Genomic DNA, 21,892 nt, shown 5'->3' on the forward strand with positions numbered 1-21,892 from the left:
TAGGTATGCAGCATAACATCTGAGAAATAGACAGTGCAAAGTTTGAAGAAAGACATAAAAGTTAATTTGCTTAAAGAGTGCTTTCTATTACCAGTACTCTATCAATGACTTTTGCAGTTTAGTTTTTATAATGTTGCTTTTAAAGGATAAATTTGAAGTAATATTTTGTTTCAAGGCTTGGTAGAATGATTCCACTTAAGGTCAATACATATTTTTAATTTCTCATTTTGAAAAAAACATATATATTGTATTAAGTGTATGAAATTTAGTTTAAATGTTTCAGTGGAGGGATTTACAGTTTTCCCCCTTGACCGTTTCTGGGATATGTGAATTGTGAGACGTTTAAGGATCTCTCAGGTTTAAAAAAAAAAAATCATTCTGTATTGTATTTTAATGCCATATGTGCATTTTTAATACATTTCTGGTACGGCGCTCTCTTTTTAGGGAGTTATCTAAAGTCTTATAGTCTTGTTTTCCTGCTTATTTGTCGGTTCACTAGCTCTCTGTTCTTATTTTCTTCTGAATGTGTAGAACTCACAAATTGTTAATCACTTAAGAAATCTGGTTACTGTTCTTTGGGGAAGTTGCCTTCATGACTTACATCTTTTGCATAGGTGGAGTTTGTCAGACTCCTTTTAATTTCCCCCTCCTTCTATTAATTAAAGCACATATCTTTTATTTGCAGATTTTTATTTATTCACTCTAAATTGCAACTATATTTTTCAAATAGGTCTTTTTACATATTATTGCAAAGGGAAATGCCAATTTCATTATGTTTTTAATTAGAAAGGAAGATTTATTCATTTCCCAAAGAAATAGGTATTGAGTTCTGACCGCATGTCGGGCCCTAGGTTCCAGGCACTGAGGATGACACAGTGATGCCTATACCTGTGCCTAGTTCAGTGCATGGCACACTCAGTAAATATTTTGAATGAAGAACTTTTTTAACCTCAGTCTAGGAGAACATTTGGTATCTACTGTAGATTTTGAAATAGTTTTGAAAAATTCTAAAGTTCTTAAGTTGTATGAGGACTATAAACTAAATACTATTTTTGAGTATTTAAAGTCTCCTCTATCTTAATTATGGCACTATTGGAGGAGATTGGTAAAATGGTATGAACAATAATGCTAAATACCAGATAATCTAAAGAGTCTCTTACGTTGATGATAGAATGCAATATATGGTTTTAAATCAGATTTACTTTCCTAATTCTATTCTCCTTAGTTGTTTTCAAAATGTTTGAATCCTTTGAACTAAAGCCACCTGGTACTTAGTGTGAGAAGGATAAATGTGGGGGGAAGTGACCCAGAGACATAACAAATAACTACAGGCAATCAGCCCCACAGTAAAAATATACTGAGGATAAACTCCTAAAGTGGATGATAAATAAGAGGGTAATCACCTATGTGAATTGAATTTAAAAAGACTTCAACATATTCTAAACTTTCTTTCTTCATTTCATTAGATTTTCATCTACCATTCTCAGCTGATATAATCCTGACCAAAGAAAAGATCTCAAGTTCGCAAAGATCTGCTCAGGAAAAATTATATTTAGAAGGAAGTGCCCCATCTGGTCAGGTTTCTGCAAAAGTAAACATTTTTCGAAAAAGCAGACGACAGCGGAAAATTACCCATCGCTATTCTATAAGAGATGCAAGAAAGACACAGCTCTCCACCTCAGATTCAGAAGCCAATTCAGATGACAAAGGTATAGCAGTGAATAAGCATAAAAGGTCCCATCTGCTGCAGCATTTTGTAACACACTCTCCTAAAGAAGACCACCTTACAGCTGAACTTGACCACTTATCAACCAAAGAAGAACACACTCCTCCTGATACCATGGCTTTGGGAAATTCCAGAGAGATTATTCCAAGAAAGGAATCAAACTCTGACACTTTAAGTGAGCCAGCTGCCTTGTCTATTATCAGTCACATGAACAATTCTCCATTTGACTTATGTCATGTTTTGTTATCTTTATTAGAGAAAGTTTGTAAGTTTGACATTACCTTGAATCGTAATTCTGCTCTGGCAGCCAGTGTAGTGCCCACACTGACCGAATTCCTAGCAGGCTTTGGGGACTGCTGTAATCTAAGCGACAGTTTGGACAGTCGAATGGTTTCTACAGGTTGGACTGAAGAACCGGTAGCTTTGATTCAACGGATGCTTTTTCGAACAGTGTTGCATCTTATGTCAGTAGATATTAGTACTGCAGAGATGATGCCAGAAAGTCTTAGAAAAAATCTAACTGAATTGCTTAGAGCAGCTTTAAAAATTAGAACTTACCTAGAAAAGCAGCCTGACGCTTTTGCACCAAGACAAAAGAAAACACTACAGGAGGTTCAAGAAGGTTTTGTGTTTTCAAAGTATCGTCATCGAGCTCTTCTTTTACCTGAGCTTCTGAAAGGAGTTCTGCAGATCATGATCTGTTGTCTTCAAAGTGCGGCTTCAAATCCCTTCTTTTTCAGTCAAGCCATGGATTTGGTTCAGGAATTCATTCAGCATCATGGATTTAATTTATTTGAAACAACAGTCCTTCAAATGGAATGGCTGGTTTTAAGAGATGGAGTTCCTACTGAGGCCTCAGAACATTTGAAAGCCCTAATAAGTAGTGTGATAAAAATAATGAGCACTGTCAAAAAAGTGAAATCAGAGCAACTTCATCATTCAGTGTGTACAAGAAAAAGGCACAGACGGTGTGAATATTCTCACTTTATGCATCACCACAGAGATCTCTCGGGTCTTCCGGTTTCGACTTTTAAAAACCAGGTTTCCAAGAACCCATTTGAAGAGACTGTAGATGGAGATGTGTATTACCCTGAGCGGTGCTGTTGTATTGCAGTGTGTGCTCATCAGTGCTTACGCTTACTTCTACAGGCTTCCTTGAAGGGCACTTGTGTCCAGATTCTATCAGGTGTTCATAACATCGGAATATGCTGTTGTATGGATCCCAAATCTGTAATCATTCCTTTGCTCCATGCTTTTAAATTGCCAGCACTGAAAAATTTTCAGCAGCATATATTGAATATTCTTAACAAACTTATTTTGGATCAGTTAGGAGGAGCTGAGATAACACAGAAAATTAAAAAAGCAGCTTGCAATATCTGTACCATTGACTCTGATCAACTAGCCAAATTGGAAGAGACCCTGCAGGGAAACTCATGGGATGCTGAACCTTCCTCCAGTTTATCAAGTCCTTCTTATAGGTTTCAAGGGGTCCTGCCCAGCAGTGGATGTGAAGCCTTGTTGTGGAAGTGGGATGCCTTAGAGACTTATCAGAATTTTGTTTTTGAACAGGACAGATTACATAGTCTACAGATTGCAAATCACATTTGCAGTTTAATCCAGAAAGGCAATGTGTTTGTTCAGTGGAAACTGTATAATTACGTATTTAATCCTGTGCTCCAAAGAGGAGTTGAGTTAGCACATCATTGTCAACACCTTAGCAATACTTCAGCACAAACTCATGTGTGTAGCCATCATAACCAGTGTTTGCCTCAGGAAGTGCTTCAGATTTATTTAAAAACTCTGCCTGCCCTGCTTAAATCAAGGTTTGTATGCATGCGTGTATATAGGTATTTTTTTCCCATTGTGTGCTTTTGACTGTGTGCTAAAGTGTATGCATTTGAACTTCTAACCCTGATAACTCCAGGGCCTTGTCAGTAGTGTAATTGTCTTTACATTTTATTCTTTCCTAGGATTTAATTTCAGTTTAACAACAAAAAGCGCTCCCATCTCAAGTCAGATTTTTTTTTACCATTTATTTTTATTAATTGTTTGTTTGTCTATTTTTACTGAAGTGGTTATAGAGGAGAGGGTAGAGCCATTGATTTTAATTTCTCAGTGGAAAAAAAGGTAAAGTTTTAAATTATTTCTGAGAAAAAATGGACATAGCAGATATCCAACAGCAGGGACATGGTTAAATTAATTATTTTATATTTGCTCAATGGAATATCATTGGCCATTAAAAATAAGGTTTACAAAGATCATGTTGGAACATGAAAAAATGCTTATAATATTTTATGGATAAAATGTGCAAAATTTAAAATATTGTACACTTATTTACAACTGTGTAAAATATGCACATATATAAAATGAGAAATTATTTGTCAAGGCAGGGGAATTAAAGAGATTATTATTTTTTACATACCATATTTACGTTTATTACCTAAGCACTATATTTAGAAAAACTAGAAAATACAGAAAAGCAAAAAGAAGAAAATTAAAATTACTTAGAATTCTACCAGTGGATTTTCCAGATTTTGTGATCATCAAGTCTGGTACTAAAAAATAATTTTATAAATAAAGCTTGCTTTTGATTGGTAGTCTGGCCTTTCAAATTAATGTATATACCATTTAAAAAAATATATAAAACCTATCATCATTATCTTTACAATCATTTTTCTTTTTAATTCCTGATATTGTGACATTGTTTAAAAGCAACTGACTTTGAATTGAAAGTTTTGTAATTCCTTGGCATATTTGTGGACAACCTGGATCTTTGCTGAGATGACTTATATTAAGGTTATTAGTAGCATTCCAGTGATCCACACCCATGGGTCGCACCTGAGACAGAACTGAAAATCTTCAGATTTGTAGTTTAGTCCTTTCCCTTTATGAGGTGCAGATTTAAAACAAAAAGTCATGAGGGAACCATCAGATAGACAAACAAATGGACACACAAATGCCTGCCTATTTTCAGAGTGTCCACGTAAAGTATGGCAGTGGTTGTGGCATTTAGAATTTATGTAGAATTTGCCATTTGGAGGAAAATATTCTTCCCTGAATTATTTCATTTAACTTGGGATGCATGTAATCCTTTCTTTTCAAATGCTGCCGGAGCCATACATGCAGTATTTGAAGAAGGATGTGAAAGGAATTAGGAAGTAACTTGACATCCTGCTTATATATAACTAAGAACTTCAGCCAGATAATTGATGAATTAAATTAGGTAGTGTTTAGTATATACCGCATGCAGCAATGGCTTATTTAAATAGTATATGTACCTATTTATAAATGATGTTTCTATGTGTAAAATCTCTTGTATGTTTTTTTTTCCTCTCACAGGGTAATAAGAGATTTGTTTTTAAGTTGTAATGGAGTAAATCAAATAATTGAATTAAATTACTTAGATGATATTCGAAGTCATTCTCTAAAAGCATTTGAAACTCTGATAATCAGCCTAGGGGAACAACCGAAAGATTCTTCAATTCCAGGTATTGATGGGATAGACGTTGAACAGAAGGAGTTGTCATCTTTAAATGCAGGTACTTCTTTTCATAACCAGCACGCTTATTCAGATTCTCCTCAGAGTCTTAGCAAATTTTATGCGGGCCTCAAAGAAACTTGTCCAAAGAAACAGAAGACGCTTAACCAGAATGTTCATATCAACATGATAAATCTATTCCTCTGTGTGGCATTCTTATGTGTAAGTAAAGAAGCAGAATCTGATAGAGAGCCAGCCAATGAATCAGAAGATACTTCTGGCTATGACAGTACAGCGAGTGAGCCTTTGCATCATATGCTGCCATCTTTATCTCCCGAGAGCCTTGTCTTACCTTCTCCCGAACAGATGCATCAAGCAGCAGATATTTGGTTAATGTGTCGTTGGATCTACATGTTGAGTCCAGTTTTCCAGAAACAGTTTTATAGGCTTGGTGGTTTCCAAGTGTGCCATAGATTAATATTTATGATCATAAAGAAACTATTCAGAAGTCGTGAAGAGGAACAAGGGAAAAAGGAAGGAGATATAAACATAAATGAAAACCAAGATTTAAACAGAACTTCTGAATCCGAGGTCACTATGAAGGAAGATTTATTATCTTTGACTGTAAAGAGTGACCCTACACCATCAGAACAGGATAGTCTGAAAAGGAGTGCTGAGAGTTTACATAAATTAGAGTCACAGCATATTTCTTCCATGAATGTGGAACAAATTTCAACTACTAAAGCTGCTTCTGAGGAAGCGAAGATATTTACGAGTAAGGAAAGTGAGCCCTCACTTCAGAGCATACGACTTTTGGAAGCCCTTCTGGCCATTTGTCTTCATAGCACCAGAGCTAGTCAGCAAAAGATGGAATTGGAGTTACCTGATCAGGTAATAAGTTGTCCTTCGTCCAGCTATTGTGTAATATATATGTTTTTAAATTTCTAACCTAATACTATTGTCGTTTTCTTGTTCCAAAGAGTCTAAGTTCTGAGAAGCTCCTGTATGCCTAGCACAGTAGCAGGTACTGTGGAAGACACAGAGGGGTACATGACCCAGTTCTTGCCCTCAAGAAGCTTATAGTTTAGTTTGGACTGCAAAACCCACATGTGACAAAGTTACCAACCCTGAAAGGCATTAGATATGCATTAAATGTCAGACGAGTAATAAAGGATATTGTGTTTCAAAGTTCAAACGTCACAATCTTGGTGTGGTGTGCTGTTTGGTGCCTTGCCAAGATCCCTGTTACCCATCTGATGTACCCATCTGCCATCTATTGCAGGTCTGCTAAGGACTCACACCTGCACCCGTCTCCCAAGGATTACCTTTTGCTGATGGGAGATGCCCCATCTAGAGATGCCTGGGAAGGGGGTTCATGGCCGCTGACTGATGGATATGGCTCCAGGGGGGTGGGACAATCTCTGTGGTGCAGTTCAGACTCCAGAGCGTGCCATGGAATTAGGCTGGGGCTAGACATTTATTCTGAAACCACATCCTTGCCTGGATTCTCCTCCTGACATACTCGGCTTCCGTCATACCTTTACAAATTTCTTCTGAGAGCACTTCTCAACAAAAAAGGAATCCCTAGTTTCAGGCCTTGCTTCTAAGGAAACTTTGAATTTGGCAGATCCCTTCTTTCCTTGCTAACTCACCCCTAACTGTTCTGTCAGCCACAGGCTCTCCTACTATAGCTCCAACCTCCATATTGCCTCTTGTCTAAAACATCTTGATGGTTCCACATTGCTCACAGTTAAACTCCACACTCCTTACGATAGCATACAAAGCCCTTCGCAGTCTTGCTTTCACTTCCTTGTTTAGCTTCATTTCCTCCCACCCTTCACGTCGCTGCAACCAGCTATACTGAGCTGACGGCTTCATCAAGATGCCGTTCTTTGCCATTACTTCTGTACTTTTGTACATGTTCTTCTGCCTGGCATATTCTCTCCCTCTGTTTCTATGCCTGCTGTCTCCTACTTGTTCTTCATTGTCCACTTCATACAACCCTTCCTCTGGGACACTTTTGACAGGTCTCTCAGGTACCTTCTCTCTTTTCTATTCTCAGAGTACTTTGTTCATAGCTCTAATATGGTCATCATCATATCTGGTCTGTGTGTATCTGTGTCTCATGTTGGTCTGAGAGAATTCTTTAAGGGAGAAGTCAGTTTCTTATCCATCTTTATGGCCTCATCACCTAATATAGGGACATAGGCAAGCAGCAAGAATTCCCTTCAAAGACAGAAGGGAAGGAGTCAAGAAGGGAGAGAGAGAAAAGGATTAGAATGTAAGTGCTTCTTAAGGTCTTAAGGAATCTCTAAGAATAAGGAATTTATAAAATCTAGAGATGGTTAATCAAAACTCTGAAGTTTCAGCTAATCATTTTTTTATGATACATTGAAATTCAAAACCAAATGAGTATAGCACTTGATAAATGAAAATGTTATTAATTGATTATAAAAGTAGGATGTTTGTATAAGAGCTAGATATTTATAGTCATTTTACATTCATATCAACTGCAAATAAATGGGCTAGCCTTTTACTTGTTAAGTAAATATTAATTTATCATTTATTTTGTCACTTTAATTTTCTTAAAACATGTTATTAATATTCTTAGTCTCTTTTATTTTACCTTAGAACTTGTCTGTGGAAAATATATTGTTTGAAATGAGGGACCATCTTTCCCAGTCAAAGGTGATTGAAACAGAATTAGCAAAGCCTTTATTTGATGCCCTGCTTCGAGTTGCACTGGGGAATCATTCAGCAGATTTTGAACATAATGATGCTATGACTGAGAAGGTATGAATCACATATGGTCGTGTCGTTTGGGTATGACTAGTAGAGGCAGAAGTGTGTGGGTTGGGACCAGGACACTAATGAATGTGGTTAGAACATGTGGCCAGGATTGGTCAGGTGACTTTGATGGGTCATATCTCCATCATCTGGGATGGATAATATTTACTCAGTGCCCTATCGTATAAAGAGCAGGAGAGCAATATGACATGCTTTTCTTCATCTAATCTGGAAATTTACTGAGAATTACTCCCAGTAAGATGGAAATGTGTTATTTGATAAGTATTACATATAACTGGTAGTTTATTAAATGATAATTCAGAGGTAGTGATGACTCAGCCATCTTTTCTGATCCTATATTGGTGCAGCTAATATTTCCAGAACTCTCTACTCACTTTAATTTTAAATCACTCAACATAGAAATGACTAGTACTTGCATAGAAAATAGCAAATCATAGTTTTTTAGTTGCTCAAGTTAACTTTTTTCTAAAAGAACAATTTTAATTTATTTCCTGAAACTTTGATGCATTTTTAGTTCATTTCCCTCTCCTTTCATGTTTTTTTAGCTTTAATTAATTGTCACTTGTCCTTTATTTTTATATAATTTCTCTTTAATTCCTTGGTCTAGCCATATATATGACATTTTATAATCTTTTGCCATAATATTTTATGTTACTATTTGTCATAACTTAAAAACTTACTGAAATAGGCCTTCACCATATTACTGAGTCAATTGGTTAACCAGAAAATGTTCAAGTACCTACTTTATTCTACCTTTTATTAATGTTGCAATGATAAAGTACTCTGAGCTTCAAGTGAAAATGTTTTCTAAAGACGTTAGTAGCATTTTTATAAGAAAAGGAAATTTCATGCCACAAGATATCACACAGGAAGTTAATGCTGGAACTCTTGATTTCTGAGATGCTTTTATAGACAATTGTGTTCTGAAATCTTAAAATTAATCTCTTTGGAAAATTTTCATGTCTTCTCTGGTTATCTAATTTATGAAACATTTTATTTATAAAAATCCTATGAAAAAAATCTTTTTTTATGAACTAATGAGTAAAACTAATTTATATTTACTACCATTAAGTTGCAAGAAGTATATTTCCACCTCACTGTGGTTTTTAGTCATTTCTTATTATATAACTAGAATGAAATTTCTTAGACTTATTTTTCAGTGAAACTGAAATGACCTGTAGCTTAATCTGTTAGAGACTCTTTTTTGTGAAGAATTAATAAAGTTATCTGAGAGATTCTGGAAAATTTTGCTGCATGAATTTCATAATTTATAATGGTTAATATTGATTCCTAAGATTTTTTTCTCAAAGAAAATACTGAAGCTGTCCTTAAAATGACTTTTGAGTAATAAATATTCTATTACTAAAAATGAGCAAATGTTACAACTTTTGCCTTTTAATTACACTGATCTTATAGAGTCATCAATCGGAAGAAGAGTTATCATCCCAACCTGGTGATTTTTCAGAAGAAGCTGAGGATTCTCAGTGTTGTAGTTTTAAACTTTTGGTTGAAGAAGAAGGTTATGAAGCAGATAGTGAAAGCAATCCTGAGGATAGTGAAATCCGGGATGATGGTAAAATGTCACTGAAGTGATTGGATTTGCAAGTCAGGTTGTTAATTAGCAAAATGGTTCATAATAATACCAGTTTAGAATTTTTATTGCCTTACAATTTAAAAAGCACATTGCGTCATCATTTTATTTGATCTTCACAACAAATTCTGGCATTTGTGTATTCAATTTAAAACAATGAGATATGTTTTGTTATCACAGACATTGACTGAGTGGCTTAGAATACAGGGTGGAGAAAGTCCCTGCTCTCATATATATTCTAGTAGAAAAGACAAACAAGGAGTATCAGAAATAAACAGTGTGAAGAAATAAAACAGGGTGATGTGATAGTGATTAGGTGGTCAGGGAAGGCCTCTCTGACAAGGTTACATTTACATTGAGGCCTAAATAAAAAAGATCTCTCCAGACAAACATTGACAGGAAGAGCTTTTCAGGCAGTTTATTTTAAAGATTAAATAATATAAGGAATGCAGACATCTTGCTGACATCCAAGGATCCTGCAGCGTAGATTTCCTCTTAGTTCACCATGGCCCGACTTGTCCTCAGAATAGAGCTCCATTGCACATGATCCTTTGTCTCTGGGTTTAAAACTTATTTTCTCTTTCCCATCAAGTGAGTGGGAATAGTCACAGATGTTCTACTTAAAGGGCTTGATGGACTCATAGCAGGGTTTTTGTTTTGTTTTTAACTATGAAGAGAATGAAAAGAACAAAACAACAGCCACAAATTGAAAGAATGTATATGTATATGTATGCACATATATATACACACACGTATATATTCATATAGCTTATTTGGTTTATTAAACTTTTTGTTTGTTTCCAGTTTTATTGAGAAATAATTGACGTATGTCACTGTATAAGTTTAAGATGTACAGCATGACAGTCTAACTTACATATATTGTGAAATGATCATCACAGTAGGTTTAGTTAACATTCATCATCTCATGTAGATACAATAAAAAGAAAAAAATGTTTTCCTTGTGATGAGAACTCTTAGGATCTACTCTCTAAACAGCTCTCCTGTATATCATACAGCAGTGTTAGCTGTAGTCATCATGTTGTACACTACATCCCTAGTACTTATTTATCTCATAACTGGAAGTTCGTACCTTTTGACCGTCTTCCTCCAATTCCCCCTCCCCCTACCCTCTGAGCCAGTCATTTTTGAAAAAATATTGGTTTAATGGTGTTTGTTTTATCATAGTACAGACATTTTATAATGACTGTTTTATTCCTTTTTTATAAGTTTGATAACTAGATCTTAATTTAAAGAATTCTGGTCTAGGTAGAAATTTATAATTTTCTTACTATCTGAACATTTTTTAAGAGCATAGCAATCTCTTTCAGGAGCATATCCATTAAATTTTCCAAAATGTAATATTCATTGAGACACTGTCATTTTCTCACTTATGAAGAAGACAAAGCAGAGAATTCATCCAAACAATAGCCAAGACTACCATTTTCACAGATTTATGGGCAGGCAAATGAATTAACCTGTGATTTAGGTATTTTGGGGTTAGAAAGTTTGGGATAGTATTTTTTTTCCAGTTATGTCAGAGGAATATGTAATATCTGTATCACATGTCTATAAAAACTACTGTTGATAATATTTGTAGTTCCATTGAAGATCAAAATTACTTTTAAGGCTACTCATTTATCTTCAAAATATCCATATGACTTGATTATTCAGGATACACCTTGTAATCAAAAGTCATGTTGTAGGAAAAGGTTTTGTGGGCATCTTCGTATGAATACCACTTTTGCCACTAGATCTCCTAAGTGATAAATGAGATTTGAAATATTTATTAGTGTTGAGGGAATAAAAATAATCCTTTCTTTTCCCCTTTCAGAGGTAGACTTAAACCCTGAAGCAGAAGGTTTGAGTGCATCAAGCAGTCCAAATGACTTACTTGAAAATCCCTCTCAAGGGGAAATGATATATCCCGAGATTTGCATGCTGCAATTAAATTTGCTTTCTACTAGTAAAGCCAAACTTGATGTGCTTGCCCATGTATTTGAGAGTTTTTTGAAAATCATCAGGCAGAAAGAAAAGAATATTTTTCTACTTATGCAACAGGTAAAAGATGCGTTTAGTTATATGTGATCAATATTTATCACACTCATGCCCCAATACTCGTCTCCTTATTTATAACCCAACTTATCTGAAAATTATTTGAGATGATTACTTATCTTTTATAATCCTTAGGTATGTTTTTACCTGTAAGTGGTATTCTAAAAATCTAATTCCATAGTTCTCTAAAGTAACATAAAAAATTAATGTTGTCATTGGTTAACTAATATGAATTAAGTATATTTCTGAGAATGGGTAATATTTTTTAAATTGCATTTAATTTTCATATATCATCATTGTTTTGAAAAATCAGAAAATAAAAACTGTATGAAAAAGACAATGAAAATTATGTGTAATCCTTCACATAGCATTCTTTCCAGTTATTTTTAAATATATGTGTATATAAGTAGACTATCAAATAATTTATTATTACATTATAGTTACTTCATGCTTTCATGAAGTAAGATTTAATTTCCTGTGTTTTGCTTTTTAATCTTCAGGGAACTGTGAAAAATCTTTTAGGAGGGTTCTTGAGTATTTTAACACAGGCCGATTCCGATTTTCAAGGTGCGTTGAAACTTGGTTAGTTTTAAACAATAGCTTTGAAATTATTTTGTTGTTATGTGAAATGAAGAGTTGATAATAATGGCTTCCATTGGCATAGTACTCTGTGGTTTCAAAAGTAGCTTTATATGCATGATCTCTTTTGTTCCTCAGAACCACCCACTGCAATAGACATAGTATAAGTATCTTGATTTTATAGAGTCGAAACTCTAGTTTCTAAGGGATTGAGTGAGTTGTTCAGGGTCATATATGTAGAAGTGGCATTGCAAGGCCTGTAACCCAGTCCAAACACTTCATTGGTGCTTTATCAGATTTTGATTGAGGATCTACTCTCTACTCTGTACTTTCACAGACATTTGAGAAGTTCATAATGAATATGTAATATGATCATATTATATGTAATAGGTAGAAACCTAGAGTTTAGTTGGAGAAACTTAAATATTAGTTGGAGAATTAAGGCTAACATGCACAAAGCATTAATTTGGGTTTCTTGGATACTTCCTCATGATTAAATTCGAGTTATACATTGGGGGCAGGCATACCTCAGAAGTGATGTTGTGCCTTTCTCAGTGCATCATCTCTAGGGGTTCATGATATCTGTATCTTATTACTGGTGATGTTGACTTTGATCACTTGGTCAAGGTGGTGTCTTGCTAGGTTTCTCTATTGTAACATTACTATTTTCTCTTTATAGTAAGTGTCTTGTGGGGAGATAACTTGAGGCTATGTAAATCTCTCTTTTCTCATCATACTTTAACCCACTAATTTTAGCATCCTTTTGTGATTTTTGACTGAAACAGTTAATAGTGTAGTGTTGCCAAATTGTGATTTTTCTGTTTCCATCTTTCCTTCTACATTTATTAATTGGGATTGTACTGTAAGAAAAAGCTTTCCCTTCTCCCCCATTTACTTATTTATTGCATGAGTATATTTTTATTTATTGTTCTAGGCACTTAGTGGACCCTTTGGATCTGAGGACTTATTTTCAGCTTAGCTCTGAGAAATTCTATTCCATTATCCGTTTTTTTTTTAAAGATTTTATTTTTCCTTTTTCTCCCCAAAGCCCCCTGGTACATAGTTATGTATTTCTAGTTGTGGGTCCTTCTATTGTGGCATGTGGGATGCCGCCTCAGCATGGCTTGATGAGCGGTGTGATGTCCGCACCCAGGATCCGAACTGGTGAAACCCTGGGCCACCGAAGCAGAGCACGAGAACTTAACTACTCGGCCATGAGGCCGGACCTCCCCCCCCCCTTTTTTTTTTGAGGAAGATTAGCCTTGAGCTAACATCTGCCACCAATCCTCCTCTTTTTGCTGAGGAAGGCTGGCCCTGAGCTAACGTCCGTGCCCATCTTCCTCTACTTCATATGTGGGATGCCTACCACAGCATGGCTTGACAAGCGGTGCATAGGTCCACCCCCGGGGATCCAAACCAGTGAACCCCGGGCCGCCAAAGTGGAACGTGCAAACTTAACCCCTATGCCACTGGGCCGGCCCCTTCGAGAGATATTTTTAAATCTCTCACTTGATGTGCCCCCAATGCCCACTGCCTCCCCCACTTTTTTTGCTATGTGTTTCTGCCTTTTTGTAATTCTGTACTTTTAGTTCAGTGAGTTTTCATTAGTAGACAAAGGCAAATATATATACGTATATATGTCTCAATTCCCTCATTTTGAACTGGAACCTCTGAGTTTTGAACTGAAAAAAAAATCTAAGTACATACACTTTACTCTGATCATATTACCTTCTTACTCTAAAACCTTCAGTGGATTCATGTTATTTGCAGGATAAAGTTCATGCTATCTTCTAGTCTTGTTGCCAGTTTCTTTCCACATACACCTACTGTTACACTACTGCATCAGTTCACTGCTTCTACAAAATATGTTTCTTAAACATGGCTTCTGTTTTCGGGTTTCAAATCAGGGTGGTTTTTGTCATGTCTAAAATGGAGATAATATTTAATTTTAAGAGTTGTTTTTGTGAGGATCGACTGAGATAGTGCATGTAAATATACTTTGAATACTGTAATGTGTGCTACAAATGTTAGTTATTATTTTACTCTAAAAAGTTCTCTGAATTTGTGTACCACTGATTGTATTTTATGCTCACCCCCATGATGGAGTAAAGAAAATTTTCAACCTAATTCTTTGTGATATTTAAGTATTTTCCTAATTATTAGTATTTCTACTTTTATTTACATCATCGAATTTTCTATATAGCAAGTGATAGTTGTATTTAGAAAGTGATAGTTCAAGATAAGAAGGTAGCAAACTATTTTATGGTACCTAACAGTGTCAACTTGTTTAATGTATGCTGTATAAATTTATGCTTCTTTTAATAGTACCTTTGTTTTACTTGGAGTTAACCAATCTTTAAGAAAAGTGTTTTTGTCGGTTGGTTGGTTGGTGTGCATTTAATTCTATTGCTATTTCTTGAGCAAATTTTTGGATTATTAGATTGTTTATAATCCATTTAAGATTGACAGCAGTATTTGATCTTTTTCAGTGAAATTGCTTATTCAGTTCCTTTAATTAAGTGTGTACTGGCTTTAATTTTCCCCCTCTATCTTTCTTTAATTTAGTATGCCAGAGAGTATTGGTGGATCTTTTGGTATCTCTGATGAGTTCAAGAACATGTTCAGAAGAGCTAACCCTTCTTTTGAGAATATTTCTGGAGAAATCTCCTTGTACAGTAAATATAATTTAACATTTTTTTCACTGATACCTAATAGAATTTTTTTTTAATTATTTGGAAAGCACTAAGATCTCTCTTTTCTTGTGGTAATTATACAGTCAGTTCCATGTAATGTCTGAATTTCTCTATTTTATTACTTGCATATATTTTAACCATTTCATTTCTGTTTTGACCAACCAGGTATATCACTGGGATCATAGTCCCTTACCCCATCCCAACCCCAGTCTTTGTGCTTAAGAAATGCTGAATAATTTTGATTACTAAAGAAAACTTAATTATGAGTAATGATAACCATTTTGAGGATTATCTTTTTTGGGGGAAAATTATTATCCACTCTTCAGTTATCTTCTATCACTTTTCCTTTCCACTGATGTAGCTTAACAGACTTGCAGACTGTTCTTTGCTGAGAAACCTATTTTTATAATGAAATATAGACCAGAAGCATAAGCAAATAAAACAAAACCTTGGAGGTACTTTTTTGAAGCAAGATTGGATGTTCCTAGCCCTACCCATTTCACCACCCACTCCAGGTGTGTGGACCCTGAGGGAGCTCTGAGGAACACAAGGTTAAAAACCACTTGTGTGGACAATTGAGAACTGACTGTATAATTATGGAATGTTTCTATTACTTCTTCTGGGTGTATTTCTCATTGTCATAGTGTTAGATGTTATTTTATGCATGAGTAGGGCATTGTACTAGGTTCATCTTTTCTATTTACTTGTCTTATCATTGCTTTTCCCTTTAATTAAATGCTTGTTTTCTCTCATCTTTTCTGTACATTCTGCATTTCAGTTTAACCAAAACCTTGTAATTATAAATAAAACCTAAAAACCTTATTTTAGTTTGCCAAACACAGATGAAAGAAAATTTATTTGATTAGAGAAAAGACGTAAAATAAGTTGGAAAGTAATTGAGCACTCAATTTTATCAAGCCAAACATGCTATAAATATCATTTAGAAATTTGGAGAATTTATAAAGTCTCTGGTTCTATCCTTCACTTAACGGTAATTGAGGGGCTGGCCTGTGGCCGAGTGGTTAAGTTTGCACACTCCGCTTCAGCGGCCCAGGGTTTCCACTGGTTTGGATCCTGGGCGCGGACATTGCACCGCTCATCAGGCCATGCTGAGGTGGCATCCCACATGCCACAACTGGAAGGACCCACAACTAGAATATACAACTATGTACTGGGGGGATTTGGGGAGAAAAAGCAGGAAAAGAAAAGATTGGCAACAGTTGTTAGCTCAGGTGCCGATCTGGAAAAAAAAAAAAGAGAGAAACAATTAGAGTCTACATGGAAATAAGCATCTTTCTTCGGTAGAAATTATTCCTGGTATAATTATTGTATTTAATTTCTAATGCTTAAAACCAACTCATAACTTTTAGGTTTATACCATAAAAGCATTTAAATCTAAAACAAATTAACCACAAGGGATTACATATTTTAAGAATGAAATCTCTGTTTCATATTTTATCTTAACTACACAAAAAATGAGAATTTAATGATGTCATAGATAGGAAGGTATTTAAATGGGAATGCTAATAATGTATATGAGTATGTTTGTATTTTTATTTAATACCTGAATTTCAAGATTATTATGTGTCTTATAACATGATTGGAAAGTTTTATTTGTTTCTCTTTTTCTCTAGGAAATTCTTCTTCTGGGTCTTCTGAAAATTGTTGAAAGTGATATTGCTATGAGCCCTTTGCAGTATCTAACCTTCCCTTTGCTGCATACTCCCAGTTTAAGCAATGGTGTTTCATCGCAGAAGTGTCCTAGAATTCTAAACAGTAAGGCCCTGGGCTTATTGAGAAGAGCACGAGTGTCACGGAGCAAGAAAGAGGCTGACAGCGAAGGTTTCCCCCAGCAGCTGCTTTCCTCCTGGCACATAGCTCCAGTCCACTTGCCGTTGCTGGGACAAAACTGCTGGCCACACCTGTCAGAAGGTTTCAGCGTCTCACTGTGGTTTAATGTGGAGTGTATCCATGAAGCAGAGGGTACCACAGAAAGGGGAAAGAAGATAAAGAAAAGAAACAAATCATTAATTTTACAAGATAGTAGTTTTGATGGAACAGGTATGATGACAGCGTTACCTGTTACACTAAGCTTTCTCACATGGCAATTTTGGTTGAGCAGTAACAATATAGCAATGGTCTAACTTACTCTTAACATGTTCTTCACCTTAAATGCCTAGTAATGGCAGGTCCTGACTTACCAAAGGCTGAGTTGTGAGATAGCCTTGCAAACTCCATTTTCTTCTGTACTTTTGCCTCATGTGTGTATGTATTGGTGGAGGACAGGGGGAACCACCATATATACAACTACTCTGAAGGTCACCAGTCCCATTTCTTGCTGCTTTCCTGGTCCCACTACTGGATTAGGGTGGCTCCTGATGTTAGGAAAGGAAAGGCTAAAACCCTATAACCACTTTCCATCCTTCTTCTACCTATTTCCCAGCCCCTATTAGTCAGTCCCCATTTCACCTCCTTTCTCTCTTTTAGTTCAAGCTCTCCTTCTCATGCTGTATCTCACCTCAGTGCCCCTCTCCTAGTCTCTGTCACAGAATGTTTAAATGCATCAGCCATTCTCCAAAGTTAGAATAGATTTCATTCCAGTCCTTTCTACAATGGATCGAATTGCTGTTATGCTGCAATGAACCTGCATCTTGTTCTCATGTGACTGAGGCAGAAGGAACCTGTTCCTTAAAAAGTGGTTTATGGTGGTGGGAAGTGAAGCAGGTAGGCTAATTCTCAGGGTCTGTGGGATGAATGAAATGACTAGACGAGACAGATGTGTAGGGATTTATGCTTATATGGACGTGCTGGCCTCAATAGTTCTTCATCCCACAAATCTTACCCACCCTGCAGGAGCCTCTGCTTTAGGACACTAGGCCTTTACTGGTTCTGATTTCTGAGGGAGGTCCTGTACCACTGACTTATAGATGGAAAGGAAAATCCTTAATGACACTGTCAAGACTGAAGGGTGGGAAATGTCACCAGATAGCCACAATTGTGGCTCTGAGGTCACTTTTCCATAGACTCTTTTCCATGTTATTAGCATAGCATACTTATGTACTTTTATGGGTTAGTCTAGGAGGCCAACTTTTAAAAACTCTTAACAGATAATTTGTAATGTTTTAGGTAGTTATAGCATTTTCTTTTGTGAAGTAAATTTTGCCACCTAAGAATTGATAATTCTGAAACAATATACATGTGATATTATAGATGATGATGCTATCTAATGTACATTGAGTGCTTTCTATGTGTGCCTCGCTTTGCTAAGCTCTTTCTATATACATTTTTAATCTTCACGACAATTCATGAAGGGTAATTGTTTATACTGTTCATATTTGCAGATAAAGTTAAGCAGCATGACCAATTTGTATAGCTGATAAGTGATGGAAAGGGATTTCAACCCACCCATATTTAATTCCAGAGCTTAATTGTCACTACTACACTATAAACTGTGCAGATTCCCTTGTCATATTTTAAGTGGGGGCAATCCCAATGTAAATAATTTATTATAAAATGAATAAATATACACAATGACCTGAGAAAAGTAAGTATTGGGAAAAATTTATTTAAATTTTTATTGTAAAGATGTGTTAGAAAACATATTTTAGGGGCTGGCCCCATGACCGAGTGGTTAAGTTCATGCGCTCCACTTCAGCAGGCCAGGGTTTCGCTGATTTGGATCCTAGGTGCAGACATGGCACTGCTCATCAGGCCATGCTGAGGTGGCGTCCCACATGCCACAACTAGAAGGACCCACAACTAAAATATACAGCTATGTAGTGGGGGGATTTGGGAAGAAAAAAGCAGGGGGGAAAAAAAGATTGGCAACAGTTGTTAGCTCAGGTGCTAATCTTAAAAAAAAAAAAACAAATTTTAGAAAGAGAATTTTGCATATTTTACATTTTAAAAGAACATTTAAAATAGTATACAGTAAGAAAATTTTGAAGCGCAATGAAGAAAATACTACAGTGATAACACATCCTTTGCTGCTGAACCGTGTGCCATTGAGCAAGTTATTTAACCTCTCAGCACTTCAATTCTGTCACCCTCAAAATGGGAATAATGTTTACCTCATAAGATTGTTGTGAGCATTGAATTACTTATAAATATTATTTTTAAATTATTGTAAATATATTTGTAATATATTTTCTCACTCTATCGTTCCTGGGTACACCCTGGTTTTTCTTCTAGTCTTTTATTTGTGCAAGTGCAGATTTGATACAGGAACATTTTTTAATATCACATCAGATATGAGTTCTCTATACATCTTATATCTTGGGCAATAGTCCTCAAAATAATCAATGAATTGGGGCCAGCCTGGTAGCACAGGATTAAGTTCGCACATTCTGCTTCGGCAGCCCAGGGTTGGCCGGTTTAGATCCAGGGTACAGACCTATGCACCACTTGTCAAGCCATGCTGTGGCAGGCATCCCATGTAGAGGAAGATGGGCATGGATATTAGCTCAGGGCCAGTCTTCCTCAGCAAAAAAGAGGAGGATTGGAGGCAGATGTTAGCTCCGGGCTAATCTTCCTCAAAAAAAAATCAATGAATTTAACTCTTTATTTTTAAGACTATTATCTTTGCTAGGGGGAGTATTCTTAAAAATTGGTAGTGATTATACCTATTGAAAAATGGCACCTAATATAAATGCAGTCTAATAATTGTTAGTGCTCATCTTCTGTAAAAGTTTGAGCCTTTGGACATGCATTTTATATTTTGGTACATTTAATTAACATAGCTTTACATAAAGTCATGCATTGTAGTAATAGGGAGCATAGATGGCTTGAGGATTCAGCTCTTCCTTACATTTATAGGTAGTGCTAGGTTTTAAGTGATGAGAAAGAAAAAGATGATCTATCAGGATGAATAACCAGATAGCCCAAAACATATAGCACTTACCTTAGCTTGCCTTAGGGAAACATTTTAGAGTTTCAGAATTACTTAACAATTACATTCAAAGATTACTAATCAGGGAGTCTAAAGGAATATATTCAAACACCACAGTTTTTCTAAAAGGAATTTTAATATGATAAGTTTTTTTAAAAAGATGCTATCGTAATAATTATAGGGTGACTTTTGGTAGTGTGAAGCATGTGACAATGGCATGTACTGCCTGGGCAGGGGTCCATGATGTCTCCATGGCCCATCTAATCGATAAAAGAATCGTGGCACAGATTGTAACAGGTCACCACAGTGACATCACAGCAGTTTGTTCATCCTGCAGTTAGCCCTCGGTTATCGTATATTTTGAAACATTTAATGACTTAAAGCATGCAATAACTGTTTTCACTCTGTGCTTTTTTGGAGTTAACAAACTTTGGAAATATTGTTGTTTGAACAGGTCAGGTTTAGACATTCTGAGTAAATAATTTATTACAAATGAACAACCATGCTTTATATTCTTTTAAATTTACTTTTCCCACAATTTTTATCAAATGTTTTACTGATCATTCTCACGTCTTTTTATCATAGAGAACAACAGACCGGAAGGTGCAGAACACATAAATCATGGTGAAAGACTCATAGAAGAAGGTTGTATTCATATGATTTCATTGGGATCCAAAGCATTGATGATCCAAGTGTGGGCTGATCCCCACAATGGCACTTTTATTTTTCGGTATTGATTATCTTTAACCCCCTACGAATAGCTCATGTATTTAAGTAATTTATGTAAGAGACATTAATGTGAAATCTGCTAATGAAGATAACTATAGCAAAACAGAAAAACTTTGTTAAAGAAGATACATTCTAACAGTTATTAATATCACCTTTGTAATAGTTTATTATTCTATCCAAAAGCTATAGTTAAACTCTAAAGTAGATTATGTTAATTCTCAATTAGATTTTAGACCAAATACTTTCTGAAGTCTTGTCTATGGAAGTATTCTATCATATTACAATGATCTTAAAATGTTATTATCAGACAGCTGTTTTCCATGCAGATTATATATTTAACAGCCGTTGTCTAAGAAGCTCAGATTCTCCTTGCCATCTTGTCCTTTGTTCCTATATCCCCTTTGTTAACTAGAATAGATACAAGTCTTTTATTTGTATTGAGTATGAATAGTATGATACTGTTTTTATAAAACTTAACAGTAAGCAAACAATATGTTATTTAGGAATAAATGCTTTATAAATGTTATGAAGGTTGCTAAGTACTTTATATACATTATATCCTAATTCTCTCAGTAATCCCTCAAAGTGGGTTAGACCTCCAATATATGCTAAGTACTTTATATACATTATATCCTAATTCTCTCAGTAATCCCTCAAAGTGGGTTAGACCTCCAATATATGCTGGCATTTAGACATTTAGGTACAGTGTGTATTAATTTTTGTATGAACCAAATATTACATTGTAATTTCTAAAAGGGCAATGACTATATAAATAGTAATAATAAAATATTTTTTGTAAATTGAATTCTGAAAATTATTGCCTAAATTATTAACAGCAGCAAATGAGCCAATCTATTTTAGTTCATGAATTGAGGTCGAAATAGAATAAAATAACTAAGCAGATTATGGTGTAAAACCTTTGTTTTACCTACTGACTCTTCAAGTTAGTTTAAAAATAGAACTGATTTTTAATCTCACTTAAATATTTAGAATTATAGTTATACATGTGTAAAAAACTGAGACCAGAAATTTATATTTTCAGCCTATGTCTTTTCTCTTTTTGTGTAGTGTGTGCATGGATTCCAACGATGATATGAAAGCTGTTTTACTAGCACAGGCGGAATCACAGAAGAATATTTTCCTCCCAAGCAAGTGGCAACATTTAGTGCTCACCTACTTAGAGCAGCCCCAAGGGAAAAAGAGTATCCATGGGAAAATCTCCATATGGGTCTCTGGACAGAGGTATGAAACATTTTTAATAAATACTTAGTAATCTCAGTTACAATTTTAAGTTTAATTAGTCTGTTATAGCTTCTGAAACTTATAGCTTACAGCAAACTATAGATAA

General features: G+C 35.4%; 1 protein-coding gene across 10 annotated transcripts in view; it reads left to right on the forward strand.

The window, feature by feature from the left end:
- The window catches only part of LYST (lysosomal trafficking regulator), a 194,002-nt gene that overhangs the window by 55,056 nt on the left and 117,054 nt on the right, over nt 1-21,892 (forward strand). For all 10 annotated transcript variants that reach the window (XM_070568406.1, XM_070568407.1, XM_070568416.1 and 7 more), the window contains exons 5-14: nt 1,467-3,549; nt 5,066-6,095; nt 7,836-7,997; nt 9,429-9,585; nt 11,435-11,661; nt 12,156-12,222; nt 14,800-14,909; nt 16,562-16,988; nt 20,401-20,545; nt 21,613-21,786. In XM_070568406.1, coding sequence (XP_070424507.1) covers nt 1,467-3,549; nt 5,066-6,095; nt 7,836-7,997; nt 9,429-9,585; nt 11,435-11,661; nt 12,156-12,222; nt 14,800-14,909; nt 16,562-16,988; nt 20,401-20,545; nt 21,613-21,786 — 4,582 coding nt within the window. The remainder of the gene's footprint in view (nt 1-1,466; nt 3,550-5,065; nt 6,096-7,835; nt 7,998-9,428; nt 9,586-11,434; nt 11,662-12,155; nt 12,223-14,799; nt 14,910-16,561; nt 16,989-20,400; nt 20,546-21,612; nt 21,787-21,892) is intronic.

The sequence above is a fragment of the Equus przewalskii genome, chromosome 1 (genome assembly GCF_037783145.1).
Source record: "Equus przewalskii isolate Varuska chromosome 1, EquPr2, whole genome shotgun sequence".
Lineage (NCBI taxonomy): Eukaryota > Metazoa > Chordata > Mammalia > Perissodactyla > Equidae > Equus > Equus przewalskii.